Source organism: Leptodactylus fuscus, chromosome 4 (genome assembly GCF_031893055.1).
Source record: "Leptodactylus fuscus isolate aLepFus1 chromosome 4, aLepFus1.hap2, whole genome shotgun sequence".
Classification (NCBI taxonomy): Eukaryota; Metazoa; Chordata; class Amphibia; order Anura; family Leptodactylidae; genus Leptodactylus; species Leptodactylus fuscus.
Window position 1 is genome coordinate 245,707 of NC_134268.1, and position 27,431 is coordinate 273,137.

The 27,431-nt window shown below is 45.4% G+C and overlaps 1 protein-coding gene across 1 annotated transcript in view; it reads left to right on the forward strand.

Annotated features, from left to right (window-relative positions):
* The window catches only part of LOC142201104 (uncharacterized), a 45,965-nt gene extending 30,423 nt beyond the window's left edge, over nucleotides 1-15,542 (forward strand). The window contains exons 4-6 of the mRNA XM_075271932.1: nucleotides 12,398-12,474; nucleotides 12,603-12,885; nucleotides 15,371-15,542. Of these exons, the coding sequence (XP_075128033.1) occupies nucleotides 12,398-12,474; nucleotides 12,603-12,885; nucleotides 15,371-15,539 (529 nt within the window). The 3' untranslated portion in view covers nucleotides 15,540-15,542. The remainder of the gene's footprint in view (nucleotides 1-12,397; nucleotides 12,475-12,602; nucleotides 12,886-15,370) is intronic.
* The last annotated feature ends 11,889 nt before the right edge of the window (nucleotides 15,543-27,431 follow it).

The following is a 27,431-nucleotide window of genomic DNA, read 5'->3' on the forward strand; positions in this document are numbered from 1 at the left end:
AGGACTGTCAACGCCTGAAGACCTTGTGTGGTCCACCAGCCATGATGAGGTCGCAGTCGGCAATGGATATTTGGGTGTATGGTCTTCCTACACGGATGAGGGTAGTGATGGAGGGTACTTGAGCGTGAGGTGGATAAAGCAACATTTAAAGAGTAAGTTTAAGATGGAGGAGAAGACCCTGGTGTAGATTCGCTGTGAGCTTCTGAGCGGAGGGATCATGGACCCATTACCAGGTCTCCTCCACCTTCTATGTCTTTGTTTTCTGCCTCTATCTCCTCTGGATCTACTATCGATGTCGGCAGGGACTGTTCCACCTGTGGTGATCTTTGACACCTAATGGGTCAAATAGCAGACCTATACTATGTGATATACTGTGGGGGATATACTGGGGCAAAGAGTTTGTATGGACAGTGCTGAGTCCCTAAAGAACTGTGGACTGGTTTGCAGGTCCTAGAAAGCTCCTGACCACGGAAATGCAAAGACCCTGGAAACCTCTTGAGTGGGACATCTAAGTCTGGCCAATAACTGGAGACTTTTGTTGTCTATCTGAAGCCCAACTAAGACTTCTCTTCTTTGTATCGGGTGATGACATTTCTTTGTTGCCCTTTGACCAGGATATAATTGTACGATGGACTGTTCTTAGCTTATTATAACATGTTAGGTCATGTTGTAAGTCGGTGACGTCACATGACCAGCTCACATATTATAAGAGGGGAGAGGTCGTGATGGTGTGTTGTGTAATATCCCGATTATTTCCTGCGCTATTTGTATCTCTTGTGTTGTCTGTACTGAGGTGCATTGTCCCATGTTGTCCTATCTGACATGGAGTCAGGATTGTTTGGGCTCAGGTCAGGTCTCCTTGTAAGGACCACTATCCTGAGGGAACCTGGAGAAAGAATAGTCCTTGTTTATGGCTGAGGACTAGATGTTGTGGCTGCACCCCAGTGTGACCTCCTCGGGGGTGGCTTTTGGATACAGACTGTGCCTTAGTATGGACAGTTGTAGTACTGGTGTGACCTTGTGTGTCCTGGTTTTTGGAATAATATTGTCAGGCTGCTCAGTCCTTCCTCGCTCTGTTGATTTAATAAATAAGATAGTGCCTCATACAAGGATTTTCTTAAGAAAAAAGAGCTAAGACTTATTTTTCAGGCACTGCAGCAAATCCAATACTAACGTCTCAGGGAAGTCGTCCATTAACTAAGAAATTATTTCTGAGGATAAATAAAAGTGTTCCCTGCCCGACTGCAGAGAAAGCTCTAGAAGATATCACTATACAGAGATTACACAATATGTATATAGTCTCCTTCCCCAGAACTTCAGAGGAAATGTTTACTCTAAGACAATTGTAAAGAGCTGATTAAGAAGAAGGCGGAAAATTACTTGGTGTATATGACGGAGTCCACAATAGGACACTGGTCACATGATGTAGTAAAAGGGGAATCCGGGACTCGTACCTGGGCTAGAATGACAAATCTATAAACTTACCAAGGAAATAATGAGCAGATCAAGGTCAGAATCCCCCAAGGAATAATCCAGGTAATGATACAGAAGACCAATATGTGGACTCTAGGACTATATATATCTATAATACATAGTGTATGACACTGTCAGGACTCCTAGGACTATATATATCTATAATACATAGTGTATGACACTGTCAGGGCTCCTAGGACTATATATATCTATAATACATAGTGTATGACACTGTCAGGGCTCCTGGGACTATATATCTATAATACATAGTGTATGATACTGTCAGGACTCCTAGGACTATATATATCTATAATACATAGTGTATGACACTGTCAGGGCTCCTGGGACTATATATCTATAATACATAGTGTATGATACTGTCAGGGCTCCTAGGACTATATATATCTATAATACATAGTGTATGACACTGTCAGGGCTCCTAGGACTATATATATCTATAATACATAGTGTATGACACTGTCAGGGCTCCTAGGACTATATATATCTATAATACATAGTGTATGACACTGTCAGGACTCCTAGGACTATATATATCTATAATACATAGTGTATGACACTGTCAGGGCTCCTAGGACTATATATATCTATAATACATAGTGTATGACACTGTCAGGGCTCCTAGGACTATATATATCTATAATACATAGTGTATGACACTGTCAGGACTCCTAGGACTATATATATCTATAATACATAGTGTATTTATCACCGTACAGTGACTGTACAATCCTACTAATATTATACATGTGACAGTTTGGATGTTTGCTCCTCAATCACAGAAACCACAGAGTGGATTTGGATGAGATTTGCCCCATAGATTCTCTGTAACCTGCAGTAACACATCGGCTACTTTGTATCCTGGTAAATGACATGGCTTCACTACTGTTCTGGATTTATGGTCACATACTATATTACACTGCTCCTGCAGCCGCTTATCTCAGCTCCCAGGTCTGTTATCTCTCTATGTAACACTCAGATAACCCTCCATCCATTGTGTACAAGCATCTGCATATTATCTGATCTGCTCCAGGCAGTACTGACACACTGGAGGGGAAACCCCTTTCCTCCACATTGTCAGTTTGCTAATATTAAAAATGGCGGGAAAAAGAACATCTAATTTGTTGCAAACACCGAGAGCTATGAAGGAGCCAGAAGTCACAGAGTTCTCCTCAAGTGGAGCTCAGGGGGATCATCGTCGCCAACAACACTCTCATTATATGGCATCCCAGCGAGCTGCTGAGATGCTGGAACAATAACGGGCACAGCATGAAGTAAGCGTTCAGCGACTTGCCAGCTTGACAGCTGTCGAAACGCCGGAGCAGGCAAACCATCGACAGCAGCAATTTGCTAATTGCTGAAGCCGCAGGCCGAGGCTAGTACTGTATATAATACATATATGATTACATGAGTATAATGTGGATCCTGGAGTGTGTTTACAATTTGATCTCTTGATATTATGATCACAGTAACTAATCCAGTCTGATTACATTTATATATTATCTATATTCCATGGAAAACCACAGAGTGTGTACAGAGTCAGAGTGGGAGGAGAGACTGGAGTGTAGATAGGTATAAATAACTGCACCGAGACCACTGCAGTCAGCGAGACCGCAGGAAACGTCTCATGTGAGTACATTCTATTACTATCTGTTATCAGCCATGTCAGGAGAGGAGAGGCCGACTGTAGGACAGGGGAATACAATCTATTACTATCTGTTATCAGCCATGTCAGGAGAGGCCGACTGTGGGACAGGGGAATACAATCTATTACTATCTGTTATCAGCCATGTCAGGAGAGGAGAGGCCGACTGTAGGACAGGGGAATACAATCTATTACTATCTGTTATCAGCCCTGTCAGGAGAGCAGAGGCCGACTGTAGGACAGGGGAATACAATCTATTACTATCTGTTATCAGCCATGTCAGGAGAGGGGAGGCCGACTGTAGGACAGGGGAATACAATCTATTACTATCTGTTATCAGCCATGTCAGGAGAGGAGAGGCCGACTGTAGGACAGGGGAATACAATCTATTACTATCTGTTATCAGCCATGTCAGGAGAGCAGAGGCCGACTGTAGGACAGGGGAATACAATCTATTACTATCTGTTATCAGCCATGTCAGGAGAGGGGAGGCCGACTGTAGGACAGGGGAATACAATCTATTACTATCTGTTATCAGCCATGTCAGGAGAGGAGAGGCCGACTGTAGGACAGGGGAATACAATCTATTACTATCTGTTATCAGCCATGTCAGGAGAGGAGAGGCCGACTGTAGGACAGGAGAATACAATCTATTACTATCTGTTATCAGCCATGTCAGGAGAGGCCGACTGTGGGACAGCAGAATACAATCTATTACTATCTGTTATCAGTCATGTCAGGAGAGGCCGACTGTAGGACAGAGGAATACAATCTATTACTATATGTTATCAGCCATGTCAGGAGAGGAGAGGCCGACTGTAGGACAGGGGAATACAATCTATTACTATCTGTTATCAGCCATGTCAGGAGAGGAGAGGCCGACTGTAGGACAGGAGAATACAATCTATTACTATCTGTTATCAGCCATGTCAGGAGAGGCCGACTGTAGGACAGGAGAATACAATCTATTACTATCTGTTATCAGTCATGTCAGGAGAGGCCGACTGTAGGACAGAGGAATACAATCTATTACTATATGTTATCAGCCATGTCAGGAGAGGAGAGGCCGACTGTGGGACAGGGGAATACAATCTATTACTATCTGTTATCAGCCATGTCAGGAGAGGAGAGGCCGACTGTAGGACAGGGGAATACAATCTATTACTATCTGTTATCAGCCATGTCAGGAGAGGAGAGGCCGACTGTAGGACAGGGGAATACAATCTATTACTATCTGTTATCAGCCATGTCAGGAGAGGCCGACTGTAGGACAGAGGAATACAATCTATTACTATCTGTTATCAGCCATGTCAGGAGAGGAGAGGCTGACTGTAGGACAGGGGAATACAATCTATTACTATCTGTTATCAGCCATGTCAGGAGAGGAGAGGCCGACTGTAGGACAGGGGAATACAATCTATTACTATCTGTTATCAGCCATGTCAGGAGAGGAGAGGCTGACTGTAGGACAGGGGAATACAATCTATTACTATCTGTTATCAGCCATGTCAGGAGAGGAGAGGCCGACTGTAGGACAGGGGAATACAATCTATTACTATCTGTTATCAGCCATGTCAGGAGAGGAGAGGCCGACTGTAGGACAGGAGAATACAATCTATTACTATCTGTTATCAGTCATGTCAGGAGAGGCCGACTGTAGGACAGGAGAATACAATCTATTACTATCTGTTATCAGCCATGTCAGGAGAGGAGAGGCCGACTGTAGGACAGGAGAATACAATCTATTACTATCTGTTATCAGCCATATCAGGAGGGGAGAGGCCGACTGTAGGACAGGAGAATACAATCCATTACTATCTGTTATAAGCCATGTCAGGAGAGGAGAGACCGACTGTAGGACAGGGGAATACAATCTATTACTATCTGTTATCAGCCATGTCAGGAGAGGAGAGGCCGACTGTAGGACAGGAGAATACAATCTATTACTATCTGTTATCAGCCATGTCAGGAGAGGAGAGGCCGACTGTAGGACAGGAGAATACAATCTATTACTATCTGTTATAAGCCATGTCAGGAGAGGAGAGGCCGACTGTAGGACAGGGGAATACAATCTATTACTATCTGTTATCAGCCATGTCAGGAGAGGAGTGGCCGACTGTAGGACAGGGGAATACAATCTATTACTATCTGTTATCAGCCATGTCAGGAGAGGAGAGGCCGACTGTAGGACAGGAGAATACAATCTATTACTATCTGTTATCAGTCATGTCAGGAGAGGCCGACTGTAGGACAGGGGAATACAATCTATTACTATCTGTTATCAGCCATGTCAGGAGGGGAGAAGCCGACTGTAGGACAGGAGAATACAATCTATTACTATCTGTTATCAGCCATGTCAGGAGAGGAGAGGCCGACTGTAGGACAGGAGAATACAATCTATTACTATCTGTTATCAGCCATGTCAGGAGAGGAGAGGCTGACTGTAGGACAGGAGAATACAATCTATTACTATCTGTTATCAGCCATGTCAGGAGAGGAGAGGCCGACTGTAGGACAGGAGAATACAATCTATTACTATCTGTTATCAGCCATATCAGGAGGGGAGAGGCCGACTGTAGGACAGGAGAATACAATCCATTACTATCTGTTATCAGTCATGTCAGGAGAGGCCGACTGTAGGACAGGAGAATACAATCTATTACTATCTGTTATCAGCCATATCAGGAGGGGAGAGGCCGACTGTAGGACAGGAGGATACAATCCATTACTATCTGTTATCAGTCATGTCAGGAGAGGCCGACTGTAGGACAGGGGAATACAATCTATTACTATCTGTTATCAGCCATATCAGGAGGGGAGAGGCCGACTGTAGGACAGGGGAATACAATATATTACTATCTGTTATCAGCCATGTCAGGAGAGGCCGACTGTAGGACAGGGGAATACAATCTATTACTATCTGTTATCAGCCATGTCAGGAGAGGAGAGGCCAACTGTAGGACAGGAGAATACAATCTATTACTATCTGTTATCAGCCATGTCAGGAGAGGAGAGGCCGACTGTAGGACAGGGGAATACAATCTATTACTATCTGTTATCAGCCATGTCAGGAGAGGAGAGGCCGACTGTAGGACAGGGAGATACAATCTATTACTACCTCTTATCAGCCATGTCAGGAGAGGAGAGGTCGACTGTAGGACAGGGGAATACAATCTATTACTATCTGTTATCAGCCATGTCCGGAGAGGAGAGGCCGACTGTAGGACAGGGGAATACAATCTATTACTATCTGTTATCAGTCATGTCAGGAGAGGCCGACTGTAGGACAGGGGAATACAATCTATTACTATCTGTTATCAGCCATGTCAGGAGGGGAGAGGCCGACTGTAGGACAGGGGAATACAATCTATTACTATCTGTTATCAGCCATGTCAGGAGAGGAGAGGCCGACTGTAGGACAGGGGAATACAATCTATTACTATCTGTTATCAGTCATGTCAGGAGAGGCCGACTGTAGGACAGGGGAATACAATCTATTTCTATCTGTTATCAGCCATGTCAGGAGAGGAGAGGCCGACTGTAGGACAGGGGAATACAATCTATTACTATCTGTTATCAGCCATGTCAGGAGAGGAGAGGCCGACTGTAGGACAGGGGAATACAATCTATTACTATCTGTTATCAGCCAAGTCAGGAGGGGAGAAGCCGACTGTAGGACAGGGGAATACAATCTATTACTATCTGTTATGAGCCATGTCAGGAGAGGAGAGGCCGACTGTAGGACAGGAGAATACAATCTATTACTATCTGTTATCAGCCATGTCAGGAGAGGAGAGGCCGACTGTAGGACAGGGGAATACAATCTATTACTATCTGTTATCAGCCATGTCAGGAGAGGAGAGGCCGACTGTAGAACAGTGGAATACAATCTATTACTATCTGTTATCAGCCATATCAGGAGAGGAGAGGCAGACTGTAGGACAGGAGAATACAATCTATTACTATCTGTTATCAGCCATGTCAGGAGAGGAGAGGCCGACTGTAGGACAGGGAAATACAATCTATTACTATCTGTTATCAGCCATGTCCGGAGAGGAGAGGCCGACTGTAGGACAGGGGAATACAATCTATTACTATCTGTTATCAGCCATATCAGGAGAGGAGAGGCCGACTGTAGGACAGGAGAATACAATCTATTACTATCTGTTATCAGCCATGTCAGGAGAGGAGAGGCCGACTGTAGGACAGGAGAATACAATCTATTACTATCTGTTATCAGTCATGTCAGGAGAGGAGAGGTCGACTGTAGGACAGGAGAATACAATCTATTACTATCTGTTATCAGCCATATCAGGAGGGGAGAGGCCGACTGTAGGACAGGAGAATACAATCAATTACTATCTGTTATCAGTCATGTCAGGAGAGGCCGACTGTAGGACAGGGGAATACAATCTATTGCTATCTGTTATCAGCCATGTCAGGAGAGGAGAGGCCGACTGTAGGACAGGGGAATACAATCTATTACTATCTGTTATCAGCCATGTCAGGAGAGGAGAGGCCGACTGTAGGACAGGGGAATACAATCTATTACTATTTGTTATCAGCCATGTCAGGAGAGGAGAGGCCGACTGTAGGACAGGGGGATACAATCTATTACTATCTGTTATCAGCCATGTCAGGAGAGGAGAGGCCGACTGTAGGACAGGGGAATACAATCTATTACTATCTGTTATCAGCCATGTCCGGAGAGGAGAGGCCGACTGTAGGACAGGGGAATACAATCTATTACTATCTGTTATCAGTCATGTCAGGAGAGGCCGACTGTAGGACAGGGGAATACAATCTATTACTATCTGTTATCAGCCATGTCAGGAGAGGAGAGGCCAACTGTAGGACAGGAGAATACAATCTATTACCATCTTTTATCAGCCATGTCAGGAGAGGAGAGGCCGACTGTAGGACAGGGGAATATAATCTATTACTATCTGTTATCAGCCATGTCAGGAGGGGAGAGGCTGACTGTAGGACAGGGGAATACAATCTATTACTATCTGTTATCAGCCATATCCGGAGAGGAGAGGCCGACTGTAGGACAGGGGAATACAATCTATTACTATCTGTTATCAGCCATGTCAGGAGAGGCCGACTGTAGGACGGGGGAATACAATCTATTACCATCTGTTATCAGCCATGTCAGGAGAGGAGAGGCCGACTGTAGGACAGGGGAATACAATCTATTACTATCTGTTATCAGCCATGTCAGGAGGGGAGAGGCTGACTGTAGGACAGGGGAATACAATCTATTACTATCTGTTATCAGCCATGTCAGGAGGGGAGAGGCTGATTGTAGGACAGGGGAATACAATCTATTACTATCTGTTATCAGCCATGTCCGGAGAGGAGAGGCCGACTGTAGGACAGGGGAATACAATCTATTACTATCTGTTATCAGTCATGTCAGGAGAGGCCGACTGTAGGACAGGGGAATTCAATCTATTACTATCTGTTATCAGCCATGTCCGGAGAGGAGAGGCCGACTGTAGGACAGGGGAATACAATCTATTACTATCTGTTATCAGCCATGTCAGGAGAGGAGAGGCCAACTGTAGGACAGGGGAATACAATCTATTACTATCTGTTATCAGCCATGTCAGGAGAGGAGAGGCCGACTGTAGGACAGGAGAATACAATCTATTACTATCTGTTATCAGCCATGTCAGGAGAGGAGAGGCCGACTGTAGGACAGGGGAATACAATCTATTACTATCTGTTATCAGCCATGTCAGGAGAGGGGAGGCCGACTGTAGGACAGGAGAATACAATCTATTACTATCTGTTATCAGCCATGTCAGGAGAGGAGAGGCCGACTGTAGGACAGGAGAATACAATCTATTACTATCTGTTATCTGCCATGTCAGGAGAGGCCGACTGTAGGACAGGGGAATTCAATCTATTACTATCTGTTATCAGCCATGTCCGGAGAGGAGAGGCCGACTGTAGGACAGGGGAATACAATCTATTACTATCTGTTATCAGCCATGTCAGGAGAGGAGAGGCCGACTGTAGGACAGGGGAATACAATCTATTACTATCTGTTATCAGCCATGTCAGGAGAGGAGAGGCCGACTGTAGGACAGGAGAATACAATCTATTACTATCTGTTATCAGCCATGTCAGGAGAGGAGAGGCCGACTGTAGGACAGGGGAATACAATCTATTACTATTTTTTTTTACTATTGCACTACTTACTAGTTTAAGACTTTCCTGCTGGTGACTTTTTTGGGAGTTTTTTTATGACCGTATTGCAAACCCTATAATTTTATATATATCTTAACTTTTTTCATTCTCAGAGACATATTAGGGGTTATTGTTTGCAGTGCAAATTGTTCTTCATGATTCTTCAATTTATTTTTCTGTACAATGTACTAAAAAGTTGAAAAAAAAATCAGAATGGGGTGCAATCGGAGAAAAATTGCATTTTTTCGACCTTCCTATGGGCTTCTTTTTTACAGTGTTAACTCTTTAGCCAGAATGTCATCATCTGCAGGTATATCCTATATATTACCTATATCCTATATATCACCTACATTCTATACTCCACCTATATTCTATGTTTCAGGCCTGTTCCAGGACACCACATTTACAGTTTTATTTACAATTTATCCCATTAATAAAAATCTAAAACTTTGCAAATTTTTTTATTTTTCTTTACTCTGACACCCATAATTTTTTTTTATATTTCTGTGTATGGGGGGTGGGGGTATTTGTTAATTATTCCTTTTTGGGGAACGTCTATCACTTTGATCACATTGTATTACATTTTGGTGACACAGCTATATAACAGCCATTTGTCACTTTAGATTCTCTTTGTCCCCTCTATGGAGTTCTCTATATGGGAAAATGATTTTAGGTGTAATCAGGTTTTTATTGAGTTTTCGAGGAGTTAAGCAAAACAAGAACAATAATAGAAAAAACAAAACAAAGAACATACTCCAAATGCAGAGTGACAGGGCCACAGGCCCTAGGTTCCCAAGGAAGACAGCCATACAGGACCATACAATAGAATACAAATCGAGGGGGAGACCCCCAACTAGAGGATAAACAAGCTGGGAACCTAAATAAGAACATATAAAACTGTAGGGGCACAGCCCCAAACTGATGAAACTGAATGTGAGAACAAACAACACAAAAGAGACAAACTAGACTGCAGGGGGGGGGGGGGGGGAGAGACAAGACAAACTTCGAACACAGAAGGGATGGAAAGAGGTGCACTGGGGGGACAGGGCGGTCAATCAAACTGGGAGGAGAAATCCGAGGTCTCCTGGGACACCACCCACGGCCGCCAGAGATCTTTGAACCTGGAAGAATCGGGTGAATCCCTCGCGACCAGGCTCTCCATTCTACGAATATGGAGGAACTCATGAAGCCATTCCACAAGGGAAGGAGGTGCAGGACTGCGCCAATGGCGGGGGTTAACAGCTCTGGCGGCCGTGAGAAAGTGACGCAGGATATCGCCTTTCACCTTCGACAATTTACCTGGGATAACGGAAAGGAGGGCTAACTGAGGGGATGGGGACAGGGAACAGCCAGAGACTTTCTCGTACAAAGCGAACACCGAGGACCAGAAGGGTTGGATTAAGCCACATTCCCACCAGACATGAAAAAAGGTGCCTTCCGCAGTTCCACAACGCCAACAGAGGTCAGAGACCGCAGGATAAAACTTATGCAGCAGGGTCGGGCATCGGTACCAACGGGACAGAATCTTCAAGTTCTTCTCTTGTGCACTACAAGGCAGGGGTAGTTTATGAGACAGGAGGAAGCATCGGTCCCAATCAGCAGCAGGAACGTGGGCGCCTAAGTCGGTTTCCCATGAACGCACATAGGGGGGGAGTCCAGGAGTCGCAGCCTTCAAAAGGATGTCATAGAGAAGGGAGAGGACATGGGAGGGAGTCTCAGGTCACGCCAATAAGGCCTCCAAAGCAGTGGGGGGAGAGGAAAGGAGGGGCTGCAGCGAGAACTTACGCCAGAAGTCGGTCAGTTGATGATACTCCAACCAGGAGAGGGTAAAATCTGGACAATCAGCCTGCAGCTGACTCAGAGGAGGAGGAGAGGACGCAGAACCGAAAAGGGAACCCAGACGAACGTCTGCGGATGTGGACCACCCCAGGAAGCGGCAAGAGGAGACCCCGGGAGGGAACATAGGGTTCCGGAAGAGGGGGCTTAAGGGGCCGGGCAGAAAATGATATTAGTATAATTTTGTAGACCGGGCGGTTTCGGACTCAGAGATACCTCATGTGTATGGGCTTCATAGTAATTGTGTTCTAAGGATGGAGGAGGGATTTGTGTTTTTCATTATTTGACGTATTTATGTGTTAAGTTTATTCATTAGACCCCTCCTAGAGGTCATGACCCCCAGAGCCATGTTACAGGTATCGGGATCTACCATTAAGGATATGTGGTTTTACGTGCAATTCTCCTTATTTATCTCGTTATTTACTATCTCCTGATGATCTTGAGATATTCAGTAGACGAGAGACTCATGATAAGAATTTATAACATCTAGAGATAAGCGAACACTGTTCGGATCAGCCGATCCGAACAGCACGCTCCCATAAAAATGAATGGAAGCACCTGGCACGCAGACTTTGCCAGCGGCCAGCCGCTTAACCCCCCGCGTGCCGGCCGCTTCCATTCATTTCTATGGGAGCGTGCTGTGAGCGTGCTGTTCCGAACAGTACTCGCTCAACTCTAATAACATCCATTAGTTGTTACTAGAGTTGATTCGAATACCTCGCTCCCATAGGAATGAATGTAAGCGGGCGAACAGCAAGGGGTTAAGCGCCGAAAGCTGGCGCGGGCCGCTCCCATTCATTCCTATGGAGCAAGGTATTCAAAACTGCAGTTTCGAATCTTATTCGCTCATCTCTATTCGTTACCCTTATCTGTCCTGAGTGGTCACTCTATAGCTGTATGAGGTTGGACACTATATAACATGGGGGAGACGGTAGCCCTGTATATCCCGGGGTTTAGCCGGTCAGGCTCCTTTCATGTAGGTCTTTATTACCACGGCCGGTTGACCTAGACTTGATATTGAGGGGTTGACGCCGCCATCAGCTCCCGTATGTTCATTACTCTGTTAATCCATACTCATGTTTAGGGTATTTATAGGGTTTCTCAGTATTTCTGTGTAATGGCGCTTTATGTTCTCACTCATGTTAATCTGTCGCCCACCATGAATTATGCCACTAAAGCATCTTATTGGGATCAGTCATTCTCTCCTCCATCTTCTCCTTCCTCCAGGATGAACCTTCTGTCGTCTCTGACTCTCCTGGGGTCTCTGGCCCTGGTTCTGGGGTGTCGTCCTCCTGGACCTGGAGGTGAGATCAGATCACTTGCCCTACAGATATAGTCTCCACTTCTATTCCATTGTTGCAGTGGATCCAACCTGATTGCCAATGGTGGACAGTCGGCCTCATGTCTCAGCTCTCTGTTCTTGTCTCCTCAGCCATAAATATAGCAAGAAATGGAGAAGCCTCGCAGATATCTGACTATATCTACAGGATCAAGGGGCATGCTAAAAATGCCATAGATGGTAACAAAAACCCCGAATTCAGGGGGGGCTCCTGTATCCTCACTGAAAAGGAAGAAGATCCTTGGTGGAAGCTGAACCTGAAAAAGATCTACAAGATATCAAATGTTGTCATCACAACCAGACGGGACTGTTGTAAGGACATGCTGATGGGAGCCGAGATCCGAATTGGGAACTCCCCCGACAACAACAACCCAGTGTAAGATGTTCTGATCATATAACCGAAATTTTGTTTTAGCACAATGTCCCATAATGTCCCATATTATGCTCCTCCATAATCTCCCATCTTATGCTCCTCCACATCCTGCTCATCTTATACTAATCTACAAAGTTTCCGCTTGCGATCCTCAAGGATTCACTGTCTTGTGCTCTTCCGCAATGCCTCATTTTATGATCCTACTTGATGCCCCATTTTGTGTTCCCTCACAATGTCCCATCTTGTGTTCCTCCACAAGGTTCCTTCTTGTGATCCTCTAGAATGTCCCATCTTGTGTGAGTTGCCAATGTCCCATCACATGCTCCTCCACAATGTCCCATCTTATGTTACTCCATACTTTTTACATGTGATCTTCTAGGATGCCCTTTCTTATAATCCTCCAGAATGTCCCCTCTTGTGTTCCTCCACAATGCCACATCTAGTGATCTTCCAGTACGTTCTACCTTGTCTTCTTATCTTATCTTATCTTATCTTATGGTAGAGTTGGAAGGGACCTCAAGGGCCATCGGGTCCAACCCCCTGCAAGTGCAGGTTTTCCTAAATCATCCCAGCTATATGTTTCTCCAGATTCCGCTTGCAGATTTCCATTGATGGAGCGCCCACCACCTCCCGTGGCAGCCTATTCCACTCTCTCACTCCCCTCACTGTCAGAAAGTTTTTCCTAATGTCTAATCTGTATCTCTTTCCCTTTAGTTTCATCCCATTGCTTCTTGTACTTCCTTGTGCTAATGAGAATAGGGGAGATCCCTCTGCACTGTGACTACCTTTCAGATATTTGTAGACTGCTATTAAATCTCCCCTCAGCCTTCTCTTCTGCAAACTAAACAATCCCAGTTCTTTTAGCCGCTCCTCATAGGACATGGTTTGCAGACCTTCCACCATTTTGGTTGCTCTTCTCTGGACTTGCTCCAATATATCGATGTCTTTCTTGAATTGAGGCGCCCAGAACTGTACACAGTATTCCAGGTGTGGTCTGACCAGGGAAGAGTACAGCGGAATAATGACCTCTCTTCATCTAGATTCAATGCTTGTCTTAATACATCCCAGAATTTTATTCGCCTTTTTTGCAGCAGCACCGCACTGTTGGCTCATGTTGAATTTGTGATCTACTATTATGCCCAAGTCCTTATCCCCTATGCTATCACTTAGTTCTATTCCTCCCATACTATATATGTTTTTTACATTTCTGTTACCCAGATGTAGAACTTTGCATTTGTCCCTGTTAATACCATTTTGTTGGCCTCCGCCCATTGTTCCAGTGTGTCTAAGTCCTTTTGAATACACTCTCTCTCCTCTCTAGTGTTGGCTATTCCTCCTATCTTCGTATCATCTGCAAATGAGTTCCCCAATAATTCCATCGTCCAGATCATTTATAAAGATATTAAACAGTACTGGGCCCAGAACAGAGCCCTGCGGCACCCCGCTTTTGACGTTCTTCCAGTTGGATGTGTAGCCATTTAGTATTACTCGTTGTGCCCGATCATTAAGCCAGTTGTGAATCCACCGAACTGATTTTTTGTCAAAGCCATACTTAATCATTTTTTCAATAAGAAGGTTATGTGATACTTTATCAAATGCCTTACTGAAGTCAAGATATACTATGTCCACGGCATTCCCTTGGTCCAACCATTCAGTGATTTTGTTGTAGAAGGAAATCAGGTTAGTCTGACAAGATTTATTGCTCATAAAGCCGTGCTGGCTCTGGTTAATTAATGCCTTCCCATCCAGGTACCGAAGTAAATGTTCCTTGACAATTTGCTCATTCTTCCACAATATCCTATGTTATGTTCCTCCATGATACCCCATCTTGTGACCCCCCATAATGACCCTTCTTGTGACCCCCCAGTGTGTTCCATAATGTCTTCCTCCACAATCTCCTCTTGTGCGTTCCTCCACAATGTCTCATTGTTCTGTCTTAAGCTTTGAGCTTCTCAATGTCCCTCACGTTTCTTGTGATGGTCTTCACATATTCTTCTCTTGATCTCCAGGGTATAAATGTGACATTACGATATATTTTTCACCCTACTGTATTGGCCGAGGTCTGACTATCCTTGGCTATAAATATTGGTAATCTTACTGGCCCACAGCACATGTGACCCCTCTGTCATGTATCTGGCTGTCAGTTCTCACCTCGTCTATGGACAGCCTGACGGACGTCTCCTGAGTGATGGAGCCAGGATTACTATTTGCCCTCCTGAATCTTTGGGGGCTGATTCTGTGACTATAATTTGCCCCCCTTAGTTTTATTATATGGGGTGCAGGTCACACGATGGGTTTAATCAATTCTACAATGACGCCATTCACATCCCTCACCCACTTTGTCCTTCTCATTGGTCCCATTAGATCTAGAAGTTGCAGGACGGTTTCATGTCTCTTCACTCTGATCTTTGATATTTGACCTGAACGTGGTGAATATGGTGGAACGAACAGTCGGTCATCACAAGTTTATTTCTTATTTCTCCTCCAGGTGTGGTAAGATCACAAATCCTGCAGATGCCACCTTGACGTTCTGCTGTAATGGGATGGTGGGTCAGTACGTCAGTGTGGTGACCCCGGGGCGCTCCGAGTACATGACACTATGTGAGGTCGAGGTCTATGGACAAGAGGTCACAGAGAACCATAAAGCCTGCTGGTAGCCGCCAAGTCCAAGCATCAGATCTCACGTTTCGGACAGTTCCTCCATCTCCAGCTCCGTATTCTAGGGGAGGCTTTCATTTACTTGTTTGATGTTGGAAGGAGCCTCCAATCTTCTCCACTGATGCATCAATAAATGTCTCTCTTGTTTTCAACCAAGACATCTTTATTTTAGGACAAGAACCTACAGAATCGTCTATAATCTCCTCAGTGATCATTTCCACGATTTGGTTCGGGGTGCAGGTTTCTTGTTCTGCCTCTTGAGGTCTCGGAGGTCTCGGGTGTTACTCCGGCCGCCCCATTGGAGGTTCTTCCTTTGGGGGGCAATTGCTACTTGGATTGGGTTGAGGAGTTTCTAGATGTGTAATTGTCCTCAAAGACGACAACTTTTCCATCTATTCACATAGATGACATCATACATGTTACAGTGGATGGTGCTAGCCGTGCATCTGGTGGTCTACAGTGACTGATATATAGGGGGGTTTAGGGTGAAGAAGGGAAAAACCAAGTGCAAGAAGTGCAACTCCACTCTCTTCTTCTAATACGTGTGACTATAAGAAGGTCTGTTTCCTTCTCCATGTTTTAGACTTATCTCCTCCTTCTTGTCTGTTTGTCTATATAGAGTCTGTATCCTATCAGCTCACACACACAGAAGTCTATGGAGAGGAGATTGTTGGAGGGAATGTCCAGATGGGGGCGTATGCAGGAGACATTATAATGTGGAGGATATTATAATTTGGGGACAATATACAATAAGTATTTCAAGGGGACAGTATATTGTGTCAGGGCCACTATATGGACATTATACTCTGTGGGGACACAAAGGGATATGGATGGGATATGGGTGGAGCCAAACTGGAAGTGGGCGGGTCTGATGGTGGAATTTATTATAAACATATTTGAACATTTTTCCCCTCTTTCAGTCCTTTGAATGTCGAGTACAGAAGCTGCAGTGAGTTGTGTGTCTTATCCAGCAGTCTCCTCCCCCTCCCCTCTCCGTAGACTTCTATGTAAGAACAAACTGAGCCTGATAGGTGGAGAAGGAAACAGATTTCTGTAATAAGATATAATAGAAAGTTTCTTCTATTCACCTGCACTATCCATTTACCTAAATACAATGGCTGGGTCACTTTATACATTGCTATATGTTACACATGATGGTTATAGATATACTGTATATACCATATAATATCCCTGGAGGTCTAAAGTGCTTTAGCATTAATAATATAGTATTATCCTATATTAAGCATGGTGCCGGGGTAAATTGGGGTCTCGGGCAGGATGGGGTACTTGTAACATTTTCGGTAAATATTAGTAACGCTTGGGTTATGTGATCACTCATCTGTAGGACGACAATATAAAGTGTATTCTCCTGCAGCTGACACTAGAGGGCGCTCACTACATGGCGTCTCACAGCTAATATGCAAATCATTCAGCAAATTCATAAGAGGAAGAAGAATAGTGCCCCTAAAGGTGCTCGGAGGAAGTACAGTTACATAAACTCTTAGCAGAAAAAAGGAACCATTGAAGTCAATGGAAGGTGGGAAGCTTCCACACCAAATTCAGTGCATGTGAATGCAGCCTAAGACAACCCGCACGTTACATCCTGCGTCACAGCTGAGGTTTTGTTACTTCCAGATATTTCTACTCCACAATAATACAAGAGACCGAGATGATTGAAATCAGACTTGTATCACCAGAGGCGTCCTGACGGGGCCAAGTTTACCGTCACCCAGTGTGACCCGTGATACTAGTAGTGTTTGTTTATGGGGATGGCCGGTGTCCGATTGTAAGACCTTGTTTGCAATGGGTGTCACTGAAATAAATCATTTGGATGGGGCTGCACCTGTGTCACGCCATATAGTGTATTAATAAGGGTGGTGGGCGACACTCGTGGTTATGGGTTGGTCTTTTTAGTGTAGCCCAGAGGTTTAGTGTTATATTACGGGACAATATGAGGCAGATCCGGTTGGTTCTTGGGTTTTCTCTCCCATTCTCTGTCCGGGGGTAAAGGATATACGCACACAACTACAGAGGTGTAAGTGAAGCCTCGGGCCCCAATGCAAAATCTATCACAGGGCCCCTATATAACATGTTCTATCAATAATCTGTTGTCTTCTGATATTGGAAAGACCACCTGAGTCTACAGGACTGCGAGTGATCGGACCCTCTAAACCCCCAATATCTAGGCCCCTGCAAAGCCCTAACAACTACACAACACATAAACCCCATAAGTGTCATGGTGAATATGAGAGTGTGGTCTATGCGGTCAGGATGGTCGGGGACTCCGGGCTCCCTGTATATTGGGCTCTCTGCGGTTACTGACCCCGGATATACATAAGAGCGATCTCACTCCCTGATGACAAATAAATATCACTGAGGGCGAGAAACACACAGAGACTTACTTCTATGAAACCACAAAACCCTCCGCACACAGAACCTCACGAGATATTGACCCTGCACTTATTTACTGAATAGTCGCTGGATTCTCGTAGGGTGCGGCCCTGGGGCCGGAGGGTGGACAGCAGGTACCTGAACTTATCAAGAAAGGATTGGAAAGGTCTAATAGATATACTGGTGTATATACAACACGGACATACAAAGTCACCCATACCTGTCCTCTCCATATATCTCTGACCTCACCTGTCCCCTCCATATATCTCTGACCTCATCCTCACCTGTCATCTCCATATATCTCTCACCTCATCCACACCTTTCCCCTCCATATATCTCTGACCTCACCTGTCCCCTCCATATATCTCTGACGTCACCCTCACCTGTCTCCTCCATATATCTCTGACCTCATCCTCACCTTTCCCCTCCATATATCTCTGATCTCATCCTCACCTGTCCCCTCCATATATCTCTGACCTCCTCACCTGTCCCCTCCATATATCTCTGACCTCATCCTCACCTGTCGCCTCCATATATCTCTGACCTCATCCTCACCTGTCCTCTCCATATATCTCTGACCTCATCCACACCTGTCCCCTCCATATATCTCTGACCTCCTCACCTGTCCCCTCCATATATCTCTGACCTCACCTGTCCCCTCCATATATCTCTGATCTCATCCACACCTGTCCCCTCCATATATCTCTGACCTCATCCACACCTGTCCCCTCCATATATCTCTGATCTCATCCACACCTGTCCTCTCCATATATCTCTGACCTCCTCACCTGTCCCCTCCATATATCTCTGACCTCATCCACACCTGTCCTCTCCATATGTCTCTGACCTCAACTGTCCCCTCCATATATCTCTGACCTCAACTGTCCCCTCCATATATCTCTGACCTCCTCACCTGTCCTCTCCACATATCTCTGACCTCATCCTCACCTGTCCTCTCCATATTTCTCTGACCTCATCCTCACCTGTCCCCTCCATATATCTCTGACCTCCTCACCTGTCCCCTCCATATATCTCTGACCTCATCCTCACCTGTCCTCTCCATATATCTCTGACCTCATCCTCACCTGTCCCCTCCATATATCTCTGACCTCATCCTCACCTGTCCTCTCCATATATCTCTGACCTCATCCTCACCTATCCTCTCCATATATCTCTGACCTCATCCTCACCTGTCTCCTCCATATATCTCTGACCTCATCCCCCCTGTCTCCTCCATATATCTCTGACCTCATCCTCACCTGTCCTCTCCATATATCTCTGACCTCACCTGTCCCCTCCATATATCTCTGACCTCATCCTCATCTGTCCTCTCCATATATCTCTGACCTCACCTGTCCCCTCCATATATCTCTGACCTCACCTGTCCCCTCCATATATCTCTGACCTCATCCTCACCTGTCCCCTCCATATATCTCTGACCTCATCCTCACCTGTCCTCTCCATATATCTCTGACCTCATCCACACCTGTCCCCTCCATATATCTCTGACCTCATCCTCACCTGTCCTTTCCATATATCTCTGACCTCATCCTCACCTGTCCTCTCCATATATCTCTGACCTCATCCACACCTGTCCTCTCCATATATCTCTGACCTCACCTGTCCCCTCCATATATCTCTGACCTCATCCACGCCTGTCCCCTCCATATATCTCTGATCTCATCCTCACCTTTCCCCTCCATATATCTCTGACCTCCTCACCTGTCCCCTCCATATATCTCTGACCTCATCCACACCTGTCCTCTCCATATGTTTCTGACCTCACCTGTCCCCTCCATATATCTCTGACCTCCTCACCTGTCCTCTCCACATATCTCTGACCTCATCCTCACCTGTCCCCTCCATATATCTCTGACCTCCTCACCTGTCCCCTCCATATATCTTTGACCTCATCCTCACCTGTCCCCTCCATATATCTCTGACCTCCTCACCTGTCCTCTCCATATATCTCTGACCTCATCCTCACCTGTCCTCTCCATATATCTCTGACCTCATCCTCACCTGCCCTCTCCATATATCTCTGACCTCACCTGTCCTCTCCATATATCTCTGACCTCATCCTCACCTGTCTCCTCCATATATCTCTGACCTCATCCCCCCTGTCTCCTCCATATATCTCTGACCTCACCTGTCCCCTCCATATATCTCTGACCTCATCCTCACCTTTCCTTTCCATATATCTCTGACCTCATCCTCACCTGTCCCCTCCATATATCTCTGACCTCATCCTCAACTGTCCCCTCCATATATCTCTGACCTCATCCTCACCTGTCCCCTCCATATATCTCTGACCTCATCCTCACCTGTCGCCTCCATATATCTCTGACCTCATCCTCACCTGTCCTCTCCATATATCTCTGACCTCATCCACACCTGTCCTCTCCATATATCTCTGACCTCACCTGTCCCCTCCATATATCTCTGACCTCATCCACACCTGTCCCCTCCATATATCTCTGACCTCATCCACACCTGTCCCTTCCATATATCTCTGATCTCATCCTCACCTGTCCCCTCCATATATCTCTGACCTCATCCACACCTGTCCCCTCCATATATCTCTGATCTCATCCTCACCTGTCCCCTCCATATATCTCTGACCTCCTCACCTGTCCCCTCCATATATCTCTGACGTCACCCTCACCTGTCCCCTCCATATATCTCTGACCTCATCCTCACCTTTCCCCTCCATATATCTCTGATCTCATCCTCACCTGTCCCCTCCATATATCTCTGACCTCATCCTCACCTGTCCTCTCCATATATCTCTGACCTCATCCACACCTGTCCTCTCCATATATCTCTGACCTCACCTGTCCCCTCCATATATCTCTGACCTCATCCACACCTGTCCCCTCCATATATCTCTGACCTCATCCACACCTGTCCCCTCCATATATCTCTGATCTCATCCTCACCTGTCCCCTCCATATATCTCTGACCTCATCCACACCTGTCCCCTCCATATATCTCTGATCTCATCCTCACCTGTCCCCTCCATATATCTCTGACCTCCTCACCTGCCCCCTCCATATATCTCTGACCTCATCCACACCTGTCCTCTCCATATGTCTCTGACCTCAACTGTCCCCTCCATATATCTCTGACCTCCTCACCTGTCCTCTCCACATATCTCTGACCTCATCCTCACCTGTCCCCTCCATATATCTCTGACCTCCTCACCTGTCCCCTCCATATATCTCTGACCTCATCCTCACCTGTCCTCTCCATATATCTCTGACCTCATCCTCACCTGTCCCCTCCATATATCTCTGACCTCATCCTCACCTGTCCTCTCCATATATCTCTGACCTCATCCTCACCTATCCTCTCCATATATCTCTGACCTCATCCTCACCTGTCTCCTCCATATATCTCTGACCTCATCCCCCCTGTCTCCTCCATATATCTCTGACCTCATCCTCACCTGTCCTCTCCATATATCTCTGACCTCACCTGTCCCCTCCATATATCTCTGACCTCATCCTCACCTGTCCTCTCCATATATCTCTGACCTCACCTGTCCCCTCCATATATCTCTGACCTCATCCACACCTGTCCCCTCCATATATCTCTGATCTCATCCTCACCTGTCCCCTCCATATATCTCTGACCTCCTCACCTGTCCCCTCCATATATCTCTGACGTCACCCTCACCTGTCCCCTCCATATATCTCTGACCTCATCCTCACCTTTCCCCTCCATATATCTCTGATCTCATCCTCACCTGTCCCCTCCATATATCTCTGACCTCATCCTCACCTGTCCTCTCCATATATCTCTGACCTCATCCACACCTGTCCTCTCCATATATCTCTGACCTCACCTGTCCCCTCCATATATCTCTGACCTCATCCACACCTGTCCCCTCCATATATCTCTGACCTCATCCACACCTGTCCCCTCCATATATCTCTGATCTCATCCTCACCTGTCCCCTCCATATATCTCTGACCTCATCCACACCTGTCCCCTCCATATATCTCTGATCTCATCCTCACCTGTCCCCTCCATATATCTCTGACCTCCTCACCTGCCCCCTCCATATATCTCTGACCTCATCCACACCTGTCCTCTCCATATGTCTCTGACCTCAACTGTCCCCTCCATATATCTCTGACCTCCTCACCTGTCCTCTCCACATATCTCTGACCTCATCCTCACCTGTCCCCTCCATATATCTCTGACCTCCTCACCTGTCCCCTCCATATATCTCTGACCTCATCCTCACCTGTCCTCTCCATATATCTCTGACCTCATCCTCACCTGTCCCCTCCATATATCTCTGACCTCATCCTCACCTGTCCTCTCCATATATCTCTGACCTCATCCTCACCTATCCTTTCCATATATCTCTGACCTCATCCTCACCTGTCTCCTCCATATATCTCTGACCTCATCCCCCCTGTCTCCTCCATATATCTCTGACCTCATCCTCACCTGTCCTCTCCATATATCTCTGACCTCACCTGTCCCCTCCATATATCTCTGACCTCATCCTCACCTGTCCTCTCCATATATCTCTGACCTCACCTGTCCCCTCCATATATCTCTGACCTCACCTGTCCCCTCCATATATCTCTGACCTCATCCTCACCTGTCCCCTCCATATATCTCTGACCTCATCCTCACCTGTCCTCTCCATATATCTCTGACCTCATCCTCACCTGTCCCCTCCATATATCTCTGACCTCATCCTCACCTGTCCTTTCCATATATCTCTGACCTCATCCTCACCTGTCCTCTCCATATATCTCTGACCTCATCCACACCTGTCCTCTCCATATATCTCTGACCTCACCTGTCCCCTCCATATATCTCTGACCTCATCCACGCCTGTCCCCTCCATATATCTCTGATCTCATCCTCACCTTTCCCCTCCATATATCTCTGACCTCCTCACCTGTCCCCTCCATATATCTCTGACCTCATCCACACCTGTCCTCTCCATATGTCTCTGACCTCACCTGTCCCCTCCATATATCTCTGACCTCCTCACCTGTCCTCTCCACATATCTCTGACCTCATCCTCACCTGTCCCCTCCATATATCTCTGACCTCCTCACCTGTCCCCCCCATATATCTCTGACCTCATCCTCACCTGTCCCCTCCATATATCTCTGACCTCATCCTCACCTGTCCCCTCCATATATCTCTGACCTCCTCACCTGTCCTCTCCATATATCTCTGACCTCATCCTCACCTGTCCCCTCCATATATCTCTGACCTCATCCTCACCTGTCCTCTCCATATATCTCTGACCTCATCCTCACCTATCCTCTCCATATATCTCTGACCTCATCCTCACCTGTCTCCTCCATATATCTCTGACCTCATCCCCCCTGTCTCCTCCATATATCTCTGACCTCACCTGTCCCCTCCATATATCTCTGACCTCATCCTCACCTGTCCCCTCCATATATCTCTGACCTCATCCTCACCTATCCTCTCCATATATCTCTGACCTCATCCTCACCTGTCTCCTCCATATATCTCTGACCTCATCCCCCCTGTCTCCTCCATATATCTCTGACCTCACCTGTCCCCTCCATATATCTCTGACCTCATCCTCACCTGTCCCCTCCATATATCTCTGACCTCATCCTCACCTTTCCTCTCCATATATCTCTGACCTCATCCTCACCTGTCCCCTCCATATATCTCTGACCTCATCCTCAACTGTCCCCTCCATATATCTCTGACCTCATCCTCACCTGTCCCCTCCATATATCTCTGACCTCATCCTCACCTGTCCCCTCCATATATCTCTGACCTCATCCTCACTTATCACCTCCATATATCTCTGACCTCATCCTCACCTGTCCCCTCCATATATCTCTGACCTCATCCTCACCTGTCCCCTCCATATATCTCTGATCTCATCCTCACCTGTCCTCTCCACATACAATGTTGGCCAAAAGTATCGCCCCCTGCAGTCCTGTCAGATAATCCTCGCTGTCCCCCAGATAATGATTACACAGCACAAACTCTTATATAGTATATAAGTGACACAGGGTATATACAGTATAAGTATCGCCCCCTGCAGTCCTGTCAGATAATCCCCGGTGTCCCCAGATAATGATTACACAGCACAGACTCTTATATAGTATATAAGTGACACAGGGTATATACAGTATAAGTATCGCCCCCTGCAGTCCTGTCAGATAATCCTCGCTGTCCCCAGATAATGATTACACAGCACAGACTCTTATATAGTATATAAGTGACACAGGGTATATACAGTATAAGTATCGCCCCCTGCAGTCCTGTCAGATAATCCTCGGTGTCTCCCAGATAATGATTACACAGCACAGACTCTTCTATAGTATATAAGTGACACAGGGTATATACAGTATAAGTATCGCCCCCTGCAGTCCTGTCAGATAATCCCCGGTGTCCCCAGATAATGATTACACAGCACAGACTCTTCTATAGTATATAAGTGACACAGGGTATATACAGTATAAGTATCGCCCCCTGCAGTCCTGTCAGATAATCCTCGGTGTCTCCCAGATAATGATTACACAGCACAGACTCTTCTATAGTATATAAGTGACACAGGGTATATACAGTATAAGTATCGCCCCCTGCAGTCCTGTCAGATAATCCTCGCTGTCCCCCAGATAATGATTACACTGCACAAACTCTTTGGTAATATCTTCAGTTATTTTGTTTGCAATGAAAAAACACAAAAGAGAATGAAAAAAAAGTCACATCATTGATCATTTTACAGAAAACTCCAAACATGGTCTGGACAGAAGTATTGGCGCCCTCAGCCTAATACTTGGTCGCACAACCTTTAGACACAATAACTGCGCACAACCGCTTCCGCTAACCAGCAATGAGTTTCTTACAAGGCTCTGCTGGAATCTTAGACCTTTCTTCTTTGGCAAACTGCTCGCGGTCCCCCCTGAGATGTGAAGGGGGCCTTCTCCAAACTGCCACCAAGAGATCTCTCCCCCTCCCCCACAGGTGTTCTATGGGATTCAGGGCTGGACTCATTGCTGCCACTTTACAAGTCTCCAGGGCTTTCTCTCACCACCATTTTCTAGTGCTGACCTGAAGTGTGTTTTGGGTCCTTGTCCTGCTGGAAGAGCCCTGACCTCTGAGGGAGACCCGGCTTTCTCACACTGGGCCCTACATGATGCTGCACAATGTGTTGGTCGTCTTCAGACTTCATAATGCCATGCACACGGTCAAGCAGTCCAGTGCCAGAGGCAGCAAAGCAACCCCAAACCATTAGGCACCTCCGCCATGTCTGACTGTAGGGGGCGTCGTCTTCTCTTTGAAGGCCTCTTTTTCCTGTAATCTCTATGTTGATGCTTTTCCTACTTTTGTCTCCTCTGACCAGAGAACATTCTTCCAGAACGGTTTTGGCTTTCTCAGGTAAGTTTTGGCAAACTCCAGCCTGGCTTCTGTCTGTGGGTAAGAAGTGGGGTCTTCCTGGGTCTCCTACCATACAGTCCCTTCTCATTCAGACGCTGACGCTGGATAGTACGGGGTGACACTGTTGTACCCTCGGACTGCAGGGCAGCTTGGACTTGTTTGGATGTTAGTCGCGGTTCTTTATCCGCCATCTGCACAATCTTGCGGTGAAATCTCTTGTCAATGTTTCTTCTCCGTCCACATCTAGGGAGGTTAGCCACAGGGCCATGGGCTTTACACTTCTTACTGACACTGCGCACGGTAGACACAGGAACATTCAGGGCTTTGGAGATGGACTTGTAGCCTTGAGATTGCTCAGGCTTCCTCACAATTTTGCTTCTCAAGTCCTCAGACAGTTCTTCGGTCTTCTTTCTTTTCTCCATGCTCAATGTGGTCACACAAGGACACAGGACAGAGGTGGAGTCAACTTTAATCCATTTCAACTGGCTGCAAGTGTGATTTAGTTATTGCCACCACCTGTTAGGTGCCTCAGGTAAGTAACAGGTGCTGGTAATTACACAAATTACAGAAGCATGACATGATTTCTCAAACAGTGCCAATACTTTTGTCCACCCCCTTTTTTATGTTTGCTGTGGAATTATATCCAATTTGGCTTTTTGACAATTCTTTTTGTGGTTTTCCATTGAAGACAAATTAAATGAAGAAAATACCAAATAATTTGTGTTTGTAATTATTATCTGGAAGAACACGAGTATTATCTGACAGAATTGCAGGGGGGCCAATACTTTTGGCCAACACTGTAATAATGTACAGCACCATGGGATTAATATAATAATGTACAGCACCATGGGATTAATATAATAATGTACAGAGCACCATGGGATTAATATAATAATGTACAGAGCACCATGGGATTAATATAATAACATACAGCACCATGGGATTAATATAATAATGTACAGCACCATGGGATTAATATAATATTGTACAGAGCACCATGGGATTAATATAATATTGTACAGAGCACCATGGGATTAATATAATAATGTACAGCACCATGGGATTAATATAATAATGTACAGAGCACCATGGGATTAATATAATAATGTACAGCACCATGGGATTAATATAATAATGTACAGCACCATGGGATTAATATAATAATGTACAGCACCATGGGATTAATATAATATTGTACAGAGCACCATGGGATTAATATAATAATGTACAGCACCATGGAATTAATATAATAATGTACAGCACCATGGGATTAATATAATAATGTGCAGAGCACCACGGGATTAATATAATAATGTACAGCACCATGGGATTAATATATTAATGTACAGAGCACCATGGGATTAATATAATAATGTACAGAGCACCATGGGATTAATATGATAATGTACAGAGCACCATGGGATTAATATAATAATGTACAGCACCATGGGATTAATATAATAATGTACAGCACCATGGGATTAATATAATAATGTACAGAGCACCATGGGATTAATATAATAATGTACAGAGCACCATGGGATTAATATAATAATGTACAGAGCACCATGGGATTAATATAATAACGTACAGAGCACCATGGGAATAATATAATAATGTACAGAGCACCATGGGATTAATATAATAATGTACAGCACCATGGGATTAATATAATATTGTACAGAGCACCACGGGATTAATATAATAATGTACAGCACCATGGGATTAATATAATAATGTACAGCACCATAGGATTAATATAATAATGTACAGAGCACCATGGGATTAATATAATAATGTACAGCACCATGGGATTAATATAATAATGTGCAGAGCACCACGGGATTAATATAATAATGTACAGAGCACCACGGGATTAATATAATAATGTACAGCACCATGGGACTAATATAATAATGTACAGCACCATGGGATTAATATAATAATGTGCAGAGCACCATGGGATTAATATAATAATGTGCAGAGCACCATGGGATTAATATAATAATGTACATCACCATGGGATTAATATAATAATGTACAGAGCACCATGGGATTAATATAATAATGTACAGAGCACCATGGGATTAATA